The 13,306-nt window shown below is 48.1% G+C and overlaps 1 protein-coding gene across 3 annotated transcripts in view; it reads right to left on the minus strand.

Annotated features, from left to right (window-relative positions):
• Positions 1 to 13,306, minus strand: part of SLC41A3 (solute carrier family 41 member 3) — a 39,043-nt gene that overhangs the window by 2,124 nt on the left and 23,613 nt on the right. For all 3 annotated transcript variants that reach the window (XM_006131256.5, XM_006131255.5, XM_006131257.5), the window contains 5 exons: positions 11,401 to 11,547; positions 5,001 to 5,145; positions 4,481 to 4,560; positions 1,868 to 2,002; positions 687 to 835 (listed from right to left, as the gene is read on the minus strand). In XM_006131256.5, the coding sequence (XP_006131318.2) occupies positions 687 to 835; positions 1,868 to 2,002; positions 4,481 to 4,560; positions 5,001 to 5,145; positions 11,401 to 11,547 (656 nt within the window). The remainder of the gene's footprint in view (positions 1 to 686; positions 836 to 1,867; positions 2,003 to 4,480; positions 4,561 to 5,000; positions 5,146 to 11,400; positions 11,548 to 13,306) is intronic.

Raw genomic sequence — 13,306 nt, forward strand, 5'->3', positions numbered from 1 at the left:
CACATAGGTGCAAGCCTGATTGTAAAGGGAAGCAAAAGGAGGAACAAAATCTTTTACCCTGCAAGCTAATGAACTTGTAGAATGACTCATTTCAAAGGGTGAATCAATGTATCAAGAGCATCAATGAATTTAAGTGACGGCAACATTTCTGTGAGTAGGACACTGGAGCATGTGGGCTGGGAAGGCAGAATAGTGAAAGGATAAAGGGGCAAAAGCAGAGCCAATGGAATTGGTGGTCTGAAGTCTATGTAGAGCTGTTCATTTTGGATGTGGGATCTCTCGCCCTCTCAGCCTGCTTGCTGCTGGATTTTCTCCCTGATGAATGTAGCTCTGACCCACAAAATCAAGTCCCCCCACTCCACAGGTTTCTACTCTGGCATGTGAAATCAGCCTTGCAGTGATAATGGGGGAGAGGAGGAACTCTCAAACTAGAGATTGTTATTTGCCCAATAAAATATTACTGCTGCAGTGAGACTCGAGAACTACACAAGCCTGTTCAACATAGCCAACATCTGGCACAGGGATGCTCCTGTCATTCATAATTCCTGGTACTATGGACACTGGGTGAGCACGGTGGGAACAGATGTCTGAGTCTAAGGAACAATGTTTGGGATTCTGGAGTTTTTCCCTGCTTAAGAAGTATCTCCTAGATTCAACCCTTAGCTCAGATGCACTATTTTTGTTACCTGCAACAAAGCAGCAGTCAGATAGAACATCACAAAAGTGAAGGTGATGGCTGTGTGCCCGCCCTGCAGGAAGTGAATGGTGTACAGGAACACGAGGTGTCCAGGAATAACTAGCAGGAATAGAACTCGGGCTGACTTGGAATTCACCCCTGCAGAGAACACATGTATTAAAACAAACCAGAGTGGCTACTGCTCGAGGGGGAAAGAAGCGTACAGCTGAACAACTTTTAATGACTACAAACATATTTGTGAATGTTAAATATCACTACCAGAGGAGTAGGAGAAAGACATGGACTGTTGACAACTCATTTCTGAATGACATTCAGTTCCGTAATATTACATTAGGGATCATGTGTAACTAACTAGCTGTTTTATCCATCCTGGCAAATCTCACTGCTACCACCTTTGCTAGAATAAAAAGCAAAGCTATTGCCATGTGAAGTATTTCTACGACTGCCCCCGGCAGCTTTTTCTGGCATTAATGTCATCATAAAACCATAGTTTATGTACATACTCAGCTCCCTCACTCTCTCCTGATCCTCTTGCTTAGGCTTCCCACAGCTGTTCCATTCAGCTGTCCTACACAGTTCTGGTCCCCACTCAGCTCCTGCTATGAATCACTTATGATCCACTTTCCTAGCTCTGACTCTGCCCATTCATCAGTGCACAGACTTCTAGTGGAAAAGCAACATGAGTCAGTCATCTAAAAGTAACAGAGACCAGATTTGGATTTTGCTTGTGCCAGTGTAACTCCATTACTTTGATCGGAACTATTCCTGATTTTCCCAACAGGAGCAAGATCAGCGTAAGCCCCACCATGTGCTACAGTCTGCTATTAATCCATGCCCTGGGGCATCTAAGACAGCCCCTGTTACAAAGGGTGACTCTCCATCAGAGTGAATTTGAAGTTTATTTTCAAATGGCTTGTTGCCAGTACCACACTCTGGAGGCCAATGTTCCCGGTCCATCCACAGAACAAGTACAACATAAGCAACAGGAACCAACTTCTCACAACCTGCCCCTTGCCAAGGTATCTCAACTTTCAACTCCTATTCCTTTCCTAGAAGTGGAAACTTCAGAATACTCTCCACAACACATTTGGTCCTTGGTCAACAAGGGTGACAGTGCTCTCGTTGGGATGATGGGTGTTGTGAGGTGCAAATCTGGAGTTCACGGTCTACCTGACATGAAGAACGTAGTGCATGGGTTGGGCCAGTTCTGCCTCATCTTGTACGGCAGGACTCCAGGCATGCTCCAGAAGTGCAGGAATGTGGAGATGCGGCTGGCTTGGATGGCAACCAGATTCCCGCCAACACCTGTAAGTGCAAAATGCAACTATTCCATAAACAGCAAGAAGCACACACAATGCATTGATTTATAGGGATTTAGCAGAAAATTGGCCAACCTGAATCTGCTCAAATGCATAGTGAGAGTGGTGGGTAAGGAAAGATAAACCCAACCCCATGAATCATTGTGGTACTGTTTTATTCACATGCTAGGAACACTCACAAACGTCACGGCAAGAAGAAAGTTCAGATGAACGTCTCTTTTTGATGGATTTATATAAAACATTCTCTGCTGAAACTTGTGCTTGTTATGACAAGTGATACACGCTGCATAATCTCCAGCAATGAGGCAAGTCCGGCCAACATTTATTGATCTCTGGAAAACACCTGATGCACACAGCCACTGCAAAGGCAGCTGCTGCTCTCAGTTCTGGTTCTCAGATGAACTCAGGTAGAGAGACTTTAGTATTTAAATCACAAGTGACACAGACAGTGATCATCTGTTCACTTGGAGGCATCTGATACACTTATTAAGTGAGAAATAATCAGATGAGGATGAAGCAGGCCTAATCATGTTAGCTAATTAAAAGGCAATTAGTTCCTTCCCAATTGTTTAATTCTGGCAAACATGAAATAGCAACTACATTCTCCATTAGACAACAGACTATATCCTAGGGAGCATTCCTGCATTTCCTAACTACATACACATCAATGGGGAGGGAATGGGATGCACTGGATAAAACAAGAAGCCTTTACTGGTTTCTTTTCTCTCAGGCACTCTGTCACTGAAAGTGAAATTTGCCAGAATAAAAGCCATGGAAAGTCTTCAGGACTTGATTCAATAATAATATTACCTAAAGGGTGATATTGTCAAATTGACTCCCTGAAATGAAAAATGGGCCAACCCCAGCTGGAGCAATTTTGCAATCCAGCCTGGGACTCTTGGTGCACCTATGGGACCTGTCCCTTACTGGCCCCAAAACCTGCCCCTTCCCGCCAGAGCCCTGCCCTCTTCTCACCATGGCACCCCATTCCCTGAGCATGTAGCTTTGGGGATCATCGAGGTGCGGGGGGGAGCCCTGGTACTGCACAGGGGCAGCAATTGCAGCCCCTTGTATGCTCTGTGGCAGCAGGAGCCACGGGGGGAAGTGGAGCACAGTGGGCGGGGATGCTCGCTCCATTTTCTCCATGGCTCCAGCTTGGACCCTCCACTCCCATGAGGTCATGAGATGTGAGCCAGTGCAATGTGTGTGTAGTTGGAAGGGGGATTAGTCTTGAGTCTGAATTCAAACCCTAGGTTTCCACTGCAGCGTAGACCTACCCAAACACGTCTACTTTTACACAGGTCTGATATCCACATCTCGTGGACATGAGAATCTCTGTGGCTTAAAGAGCTGCTAGATTACAAAATGCTTTGCAAATGGAAAAATGCTGCAATTTCTTAACAAATGTTGGTTTCCTCTGAAATGAGCCTAACTTGCATTAAACATTATATCAGAAAAAAAAGCAAACCAAGAGCCCAGGGTGTTTCCACAGTTGGCTAATCTTGGTCATCAAATGTATCAGAAGCTGAGACTGATTGCACAGCTCAGAATGTCGACATGGGAGAGGAAGGAAATGGGTTTTATTGTGATACTTTGTAGTGATTTAATGCACATGAAATTTAGGGTATGCCCACACTGCAATCAAAAAACCCCAGTTGGCCTGTGCCAGCTGACACAGGCTTGAAGGGCTCAGGCTAAGGGACAGTTTAACTGTGGTGTAGATATTTGGGTTCAAGCTGCAACTTAATCCTTGGGACCCTCCCACCTTGAAGGAACCCAGAGACTGGACTCCAAACTGAGCCTAAATGTTAACTCTGCAGTCAAACAGCCCCTCTGTCTGAGATCCAAAAGCTCAAGTCGGCTGGCATGGCCAGTTGTGTGTGTCTAAATTCAGTGTAGACATAGACTAACAGCAACCCCCCAGATTTAGTAGACTGGAGTTATGCAAAGGTCCTCCCCATAGCTCTGTCAATACACCTCAGTGCTGACATGCAGCACCCCCCTGCTACTCCATTCCAGAGCCTCGCCCAATCAGAGGTAATGTATAGACTGCAATCAGAGGCAAGGCTGCAGCTCAGGTTGGCATACTCGTGCTAACTAACCTAGCTAGCAAGGTTCAAAATAGCAAGTGACTGGCATAGATCTGAGCCCAATCCAGGAGCGTGTGTATGTACCCAGGGCTCTGAGCGCACACAGCCCATGCCACTGTGTCTTCACTGATATTTTTAATCACACCAGCTAAATTAAAGGTAGTCTGGGTATGCCTACACAAGCTGCAATTACACCTTGGGCTGCGCTACAGGCATAGCTTGAAACTGACAATTGTTCTACAACATGTGATGTGGATAAAGGAAGACCCAGATGAAATCTCCAGACTCATTTTCCTTGGTAACATGAACTGGCATGTGAACCCAGCCCTCTGGCAGCGAAAGGACAAAGATATAAACCCCCACCCTCAACCTACCATTAATCACAGGAGTGAAAACTGCCATGCCTTCGAAGTTTGGGTCAGTGACTGTTTTGTCCAAGATCAGCCCACCAATGCTGTTAAAATGACACAAAATGGAAGCTTGTTACCAGTCATCTGTTACCAGGTGCAGCATAGAGAGACTGTATGAGGCAGTCTCTCTTTTGTTCTGTATTAGTCCAGCATCTAACACAATGAGGTTCATGACTGGGGTTCCTATGTGCTACCCCAACACCAATAACAATGATAGTTGTACAGGGTGCATTTGACAATGCAGCAGATGTGTCTGGTTTATGGAAGACATTGGTCCATCAAAGTGCCTCTAACAATGGCAGATCCCGAGGGCAATAGAATTTAAAATTTCTATGTCACTATCAATTATCACTGGAATCTCAAGCAGGCAGAATTTTTTTCTGGACACTGTCTTGGACCTTGGATTAGGTTGGTTGTTATTGCCTGAAAGAGAAAGAAGGATCTTCGGGGGGTGGAGTGCAGGTAGGGTGGTTCCTAGGTTTACCTGCTGATGCTCATTGCGACAATCACCGGCTGCCATCCAGACTTCAGCACCTCAGCAATGGAAGGACTTTGCTTGGCAACGGCAACCCAAAGAGGAATCATGATAATAAACACAGCGCAGATCAGAGGCGAAAGGTATTTCACATCTGGCATAGAAAAGAAATTCAAAATTAAATGCGATTTATATGCCTCCAAATCCACAACACTGTAAGTCTGATTGGACCAACCATTACATTCTGACCGACTGAAAGAAAGGAAGCAATGCCTGCAACTGAAGTCTTCATGTATCTTTTGCAACATCACATCCTTCAGGTGCTTTTTACCCCCCCACAGTCCATAATTCACCTGTGAAACTCACTGGCACAAGACAGTGCTGAGACCAAGAGATTAGGAGGATTCAAATCAAATTAGATGGTGATATGAATCTGGATGTTTAGGTGGCTTCATTAGATTGGATGAAAATGTATACGGAATATAAGCCCTTTTATTTCAGGGGTATGTCAACTGCGAACTCACTGGAGCTAAAAAGAAACTGTTCCTATAGCAAGTTATGCCATAAATAGATATAAGGGGGCATTTCACGCCTTCCTCTAAACCACTGGCTATTAATGGCGGGAAAACAGATGGACAACTGCTGTTTCCAGTGCTCCATACATCAGACAGTGAAGGGGCAGGAATGTACTGCTTCATTCATGTGCATTTCTATTAACTACTTTTCCATTTGGTAGCGGTATAACCTTGAAACAACCTTCAGAAGCAAACGGCGCTTAAAAATGCTGCCCTACAAGAAAACAAACATGACTCAGCACCAGAAGGAAGCACCTCCAAGCAACCGGGATTGTGCCAGGCCTTTTGATATGCTAATAATTTTTCTACAGGGCTCTCCATCTGCTCTCTGTATTAAGGCAAAGATGGGCCAGCTGCAACACAGTTTGGGCAGGTATTCCAATATAAAGCAAGCTTAATACATGCATTTTCCCGAAGGTGTTGTCAGGGCCCTAGGGTAGAAATGTAACACAGCATTAACTTTCTTAGAGTAATATCTTACCCTTATGAAAGCTTTTTTACACAGGGAGGTAAAGTGCACCCACCACCAAAATGCAGCCTCTTCTGGGGTGCAAACAGCAGCTGTTTAACAGTGCACAGCACTTCTCAAGCCAGCTAGGACAGGAAGCAAAAATGCATGATGGGACATCCAAATGAGTTAGATGCTAAATATCCCCTTGCTTTTTCGGGCATTTGGCAATTAGCTTATTTTTAAACCACACACAGAGGATTTTCACATCAATAATGTGCAATTCAACTCCTACTGTAATCAATGGAACAACTCCCTTTTGAATCTTTGTGGCAGGCCTTTGCCATCCTTACCCTGTAGTATTTTATTAAGCAAGGACTCCAATTATCACTGTCTAGTTATGTACTACTCAGTGGGTATGTCTACATTACAACATTAATTTGAACTAACTTAGTTTGAATTAGTTAATTCAAACTAAGCTAATTCGAACTAACGGATCCAGACTAAAAAACTAGTTCGAATTAGCGTTTTGCTAATTCGAACTAGCATGTCCACATTAAATGGACCCTGAACCGGGGTTAAGGATGGCCGGAAGCAGTGCCAGCAGGGCATCAGAGGAGGACTTAGAGCGTGGAGATGCTGTCTCAGGCTAGCCGAGGGCTGTGCTTAAAGGAACCCGACCCCCACCCTGGACAGACAGTTCTCAGGGGTGCCCCACTTGCAAAGCAGTCCTGGCTTGGAGTGCCCGGACTACTCACACTGGGAACATCACAGCACCCAGCCATCATCCCGGCTGCACTTGCCGCAGGCTGCCATCTGGGGAGAAGGGGCAATTGGGGGGGCTGCAGGAGAGCTTCCACCCCCAGAAGCCCGCAGAGCCAGCCCAGTCCTCCCCATCGGGGACTCGTGTCCCATTCCTCCCTCACCTCCTTACACTTACGCTTCCCTAGCCGCTCTTCTTGATGTATAAAATAAAGATTACATGTCTTCCAAAATGGAATCTGTCTTTATTGAACAAAACTGGGGGAGACTGGGAAAAGGAGGTGGGAGAGGGGAAGAGAGAGGCTGGGAGAGGGGAGGGCAAGTACAATGATCAGGGGTTGGGAACAGGTCCCATATGAAGAGAGGCTAAAGAGACTGGGACTTTTCAGCTTAGAAAAGAGGAGACGGAGGGGGGACAGAACCTGCACCTGGCACAGATCGAGCCAGCCACCCGATGCCCCCCAGCCCGCCCCCTCTTCCCGGGACCAGGCTAGCGGCTCCCAGGAGACTCCTGACCCTGAGCCCTGAGCTTACAATGGCCGTCCTGGGTCAGACCAAAGGTCCATCTAGTCCAGTAGCCTGTCTGCCGACAGCGGCCAACCCTAGGGACCCTGGAGGGGATGGACCGAAGACAGTGACCAAGCCATTTGTCTCGTGCCATCCCTCTCCAGCCTTCCACAAACTGTGGGCAGGAACACCACTCCTACCCCCTGGCTAATACCACTCCATGGACCCAACCTCCATGACTTGATCTCACTTCTCTTTAAACTCTGTTCCAGTTCTAGCCTTCACAGCCTCCTGCAGCAAAAAGTTCCACAGGTTGACTCTTTGCTTTGTGAAGAACAACTTTCTGTTACTAGTTTGAAGCCTGCTACCCATTCCTTTCCTTTGGTGTCCTCTAGTCCTTCTTTATGGGAACTAATGAAGAACTTTTCTTGATGCACCCTCTCCACCCCACTCATGCTTTTAGAGACCTCTATCCTATCCCCCCTCAGTCTCCTCTTTTCTAAACTGAAAAGTCCCAGTCTCTTTAGCCTCTCTTCATATGGGACCTCTTCCAAACCTCTGATCATTTGCCCTCCCCTCTCCCACCTTCTCTCTTCCTCTCTCCCACCTCCTTTTTCCAGTCTCCCCCAGTTTTGTTCAATAAAGAGAGATTCTATTTTTGACCACGTTTTCTTTATTTTGTACATCAGGAAGGGGGGCTAGGGAAGGGTAAGTGGAAGGAGGTGAGGGAGGAATGGGGTAGGAGCCCCCGATGGGGAGGACTGGGCTGGCTCTGTGGGCTCCTGGGGGTGGAAGCTCTCCTGCAGCCCCCCAATTGTCCCCTCTCGCCAGATGGCAGCCTGCGGCAAGTGCAGCCGGTCTGATGGCTGAGTGCTGTGATGTGCCCAGTGTGGGCACTCAGGGCACTCCAAGCCAGGACTGCTTTGCAAGCGGGGCACCCTTAAGAACTGTCTGTCCGGGGTGGGGGTCGGGTCCCTTTAAGCGCAGCCCTCGGCTAGCCTGACGCAGCAACTCCACGCTCTAAGTCCTCATCTGATGCCCTGCTGGCACTGCTTCCGGCCATCATTAACCCCGGTTCAGGGTCCACTTAATGTGGACATGCTAGTTCGAATTAGCAAAACGCTAATTCAAACTAGTTTTTTAGTCTGGATGCGTTAGTTCGAATTAGCTTAGTTCAAATTAACTAATTCGAACTAAGTTAGTTCGAATTAGCGCTGTAGTGTAGACGTACCCTAACTCTGTGGTCCAGGCATGAAAACTTCAGAGCATAAGATCTGTAGGATCACACATCCTGTCGCACATCCCTCTCACCTCCACTGAAATGTAGAAGAGTTTGGAACCCTGGGAATTAAGAAAACCGACCAATTGGGTGATGTCACACTAGTGGCTGACACAATGTAACCAATCCCCTGCCAGAGGGCTACTGAAAAAAAACCCACCAGAATTATGTCCTTAGCTGCCGTGACAGCCCCTTACATGTATTGCTACTCTCTACTGTATTTGTATGTTATTTTATATATCACCTTATTCTATAATGCAGTCCCTGAGAGGTATTACTGGCTGTGGAGATTCTGAAAGACACCAGTTTTGTCTAGGCAGATGAGACAGCATCTTGGGAAACTGCACACTGAATAAATACATATATGAAATCTAGGAGAAGTAGAATGAGTTGACTACTGGACTTCTGCTGGTCTTGCGCTCTCTCTTTGGGATGTGGATTCAATTGTTCCCCTATCTGTGAGTACGTAGAATAAACTGTTGTAATAGGAAACAGCTGTCTGTCTCTCACTTTCAGATCTCAGTTTTCAGTGAAAGCTTGGGTTTAACTGTTACAAATTTTTAAAAACATCCTCAACAGATTTTAAAAAACCATCCAACTCTTGATCTTTTCTCTTTCAAGGTCAGGACTATGGTACCTGGCTTCAGAGGTGTAGCGAAGGGGGAGCGGGGGAGGACAATTGCCCCTGGGCGCCATGCTAGGGAGGCACCAGGCCAGGATGAGAGCAAGCGCACGCTGCGCCGGCTCACCTGACGTTCATGAGCGGCGAGTTCCATGGGCTTGTGGTGCCCGTGCTCCAGCAATATTCAGAGCCAGGGGCCCTGGCTCCAGCAATATGTGGAGCTGGGTCTCTCCCCCAGCCCTGCCTGGAGCGGGCCCCAGCCCCCACCTGCTGGCCCCCCCACGCATCCCCCCGGCCCTGGGCCGTCCCGGCCGTGCGCAGCATTCAGTCAGCTTCCCCTTGCCGGTGCGTGCTGCTGCTGCTGCTGCTGCCATGCGCGGTGTTTCCAGGTGACCAGGGAGACGTCCGGGCGTGACGTCATGGCCCAGGACTTTAAAACTGGGAGAGGAAGAGGCTTGTGCGGAGGGGGACGGGAAGGGGTGGGAGACGAAGGGGCTTGTGCGGAGGGGGACGGGAAGGGGTGGGAGACGAAGGGGCTTGTGCGGAGGGGGAGGGAGTGGGAGAGGAAGGCACCAAGGGACAGCCTGGAGGAGAAACAAATGCCAGGGGGCCAAGTGGAGACAATAAGGAAAAGGGCAGGAGGGGAGGTGTCAGTGGGAGGGGGGACAGGGTGGGGCTGGGAGAGGAGAGGGTAAGGGCATTGGAGTCTAGAGGCAGGAGGGGAGGTGCTGGGAGAAGGCATGAAAGAAGGGGTGGGCATGAGAAAGGTGGGGATGGAGCAAGTAATGTGTGAGGGCACAGAGGCAGAGAGTGGTGAGGGGGTGGGCATCAGGGAAAAAGGGGGCAAGGGCAGTGAGGGAGGAACCAGGAGGGTTCAGGGGTAAGGGAAGGTGCAGGTGCCAGGGGATTCTGGGGGTGAAGCAGAAGGGCAGACACCTGCAGGGGAGGGATCAGCACCAGAGGAGAGAGGCAGGGCAGGTGTGTAGTGGGAGGTGTTAGGAGAGGGGATGAGGAGGGGTAGCTCACATGATCAGAGAGGGTCTCCTGGAGGAGTGGGCACAGGGGGGAGAGAAGGGCTGGTGGATGGGGGCAGGTCGCAGGAGGGCTGAGGGCAATGAGAAGGGAAGGAGTCAGGACAGCAGAGGAGGGTGAGGAGTTGGGGGGCAGCAGGCACCAGGGGAGCTGATGGAGCAAGGGGAGGAGACATGGCAGCAGAGGGGAAAGGTAGAGGTTTATAAAATATTTATTAATAACTTGGGTGCCACAGTGGCACATCCAAACAAGCCCCATGAACTCAGTACTGGTGCACAACACAAAACTCATTCTGCTCATGGGAAGATGTCGTACAAGTTCCCCTCGGCTGTGCACCAGGTTCGGGCCGTGCCAAATTGCGGCGGGGGGAGGGAAGGGTGCAAATTTTTCCTTTGCCCCCAGGCGCATAACACCCTCGCTACGCCTCTGCTTGGCTTAGCGATTACTGAACATCAATTAAAGCACAAATCACACTGCTCTGCTCTCCTGCTCCAAACATGTACTGTGAATTAACCAGGCCCATAAAGCAGTTCAAGTGCCAAGGTTTTAACCAATCTGTCACCTTTTGGATTATGTCTACGCAGCAAAGAAAACAGATGTCTGGATGTTGTGTAGCGATACCCTCAGGGCATAGTTAGCACAGCAATCACAGCACTGGCTTAAAGAGGATCACTCTAGGAGAATATATTCTCTCGCCAATTCTAAGATGATGATAAAGCTTTGTACTCCCAGAAGATCAGAGGACACCATCTAAGTCTCACAAGTCTAGTCAAGTGGGGAGCATTATTATTCCCATTTTACACATGGGAGTGCAAAGGCAAAGAGCACATAAGTGACTCAGCCACTGTTGCAGTGAGTTTGTGACAGATGCAGAAATAGAACCTAGGAGTCCTGAAGCCCCATCTTCTGCTCTAACCACTAGACAACATTATCTCCAGTCCACTGAATGGTCCTAAAAACCTTATAATAAACTGGTCAGGCATGGGACTTAACCTACACATTTTTTTCCATATCTATCTTCCACCTCCATGGCCCTATAAGTCCATCCACTGTTGTAACGCTGGGTCCAGTTTAGATTTAATATTCCCAGGAATCGGCACGTTTCCTTTCAAACACTGAACAGCTCGTCCTGTCCAGAGACTTCCCCAAGAGCAGAGCTGCAGGTCCTCTGGTATGTACCTTACCTATGTATTTAAAGAGGGTGCTGCTGATTCCTGCTAGCAGAGAAAGGGTTATCAAATCTCCAAGGCTCGCTGCTATGGGAGTGGCGACATTGTCTGGATTGATCCCCACCTTCCGTGCACAGATGATTACGCCGATCATCACCAGACCTAGGGAAGAAGCAGACCAGGGGTTCAGACACAGAGGACAATGCTGTATTTTGTGGGGGCTCCGCACTCTGCCAACATTGGCCTGGTTCCAGAATGGCCCAAGGTGGCATAAAGTTGCCTTTGCCAGTACTTAGATGCTGCCCCAAGCACAGTTCGGTCACACCCAGCAAAAGGCCCCATTGTTCTCACTGACGAGCAAGGCTCTTCCACAGAAGACATAATCAGAACAGACCCATGGGGATAAACACAGCAAAGCAAACACCGCAGCTCAGTGCAGACACCACTGCATGGCCCAAATGTACATGCTTCCTTTCATCAGGCTAGTCTCTACTGGATTGAAGTAGGACCGAGAGCAAAGCACGCTCATAAATATGCATCTCTGGCATCACATCTAGATTCCACAGCACAAAGGCATGTTTCAGAATGGAATTCAGTATTATTCAGACTTCTTCTTTTGATTCTGAATTCCCACGTGGCATGGGCTGCTATTATAGGTTACAAGCATCTCCACACCCCCAGCATAAGGATCTTGGCTGGGTATTCCTTTCCCCTAGTGATCCCTGGCTCCCAGAACAGCTGCTTGGAGACCGCAGCTCTCTGAGCTGTTTTAATTTACAAGGGGGCCTGGCCTGGAAGAAGGACACTTCAGGATCAAGGAGATATCAGAGTGTTTCCTAGCCACATACACACCCCCATCCCGAAGTTTGCCAAGCAAAATTCAGCTGCAGTTCAGGACCTGAGTCACAGTCTTAGGCTACGTGGTGAGGGAGTAATTTTGACTTTTTAATATAAGCTGGAAAGGCCAAGACGAAATGCCAAAGAACAGGTGAGAATCAGATTCTGAGAATGGGAGAATGCCCCGTGACAACAGTCCAAACCAGCAGAGAGTGCAGCAAAATGCTTTGGAGACTCACAGCAACAATAACAGTTCAGTTCACTTCACTTGAGAAAATGAGACCTTGGCAGAGATCAGAAAAAAAGTCTATCTGTGGGCAAGTCAACCACTAGATACATTTATCAGGATGACTCCTCTGTATTCTGACTGCTAAGGGCAGCAGTCTCCAAAACCCACGTCAAATTACCTTGGAGCCTCCCAGCGCATCATGTCCTCTGCCACTGCCCCACGGCACTATGCTGACCACTGATGGCGTGGCGCTGAGGAGGCAGGAAAGGATAACACCCTTGTTTGCTCGCAAAGACTTCCAAGCGCTGAGTCTCCATGCATGCCTGGAACATACTGCACTCTTCCGAACACCACACCTCCAGCCCCCTAGACCAAAGCTCACACACATACGTCATCTCACCTCTAACACGTGTACAAAATGCTCCCCCAAAACACGCAAACACATCTTCCCCACAGAGCAAATCACTTGTCTCCCCTTCGACACACAAACACAACCTGCTTCCTTTGTTACACACACCCACACAACAGTGACTTGTCACTCTAGCTAGGAAAAACACTGTCAATGGAAGGTCTGTCGAAGTCCTTCCTTTTTATATCCAGTCAGATCCTTGGAGGAACAAAGGTTAATAAAAGCAGTGAGGTTTTTAAGAGACTTCTGAGAACTAGTCTAGTGCTTCTCAGTACATGTATCTCCATTGTTCTTGGACTCTGGCCTGGGTACATCCCTATGTTCTGACTTGTCCTCTTTTTCTTAGAAAACTCCATGTGTGCAGGGCAGCTGAAACACACAAGGTTGCCAATTTTGTTTGGATGTATTCTTGTAGGTTTTGTTACATGACATAATCTTGAATTAAA

This window comes from Pelodiscus sinensis, chromosome 11 (genome assembly GCF_052426305.1).
Source record: "Pelodiscus sinensis isolate ZL-2025 chromosome 11, ASM5242630v1, whole genome shotgun sequence".
Classification (NCBI taxonomy): Eukaryota; Metazoa; Chordata; order Testudines; family Trionychidae; genus Pelodiscus; species Pelodiscus sinensis.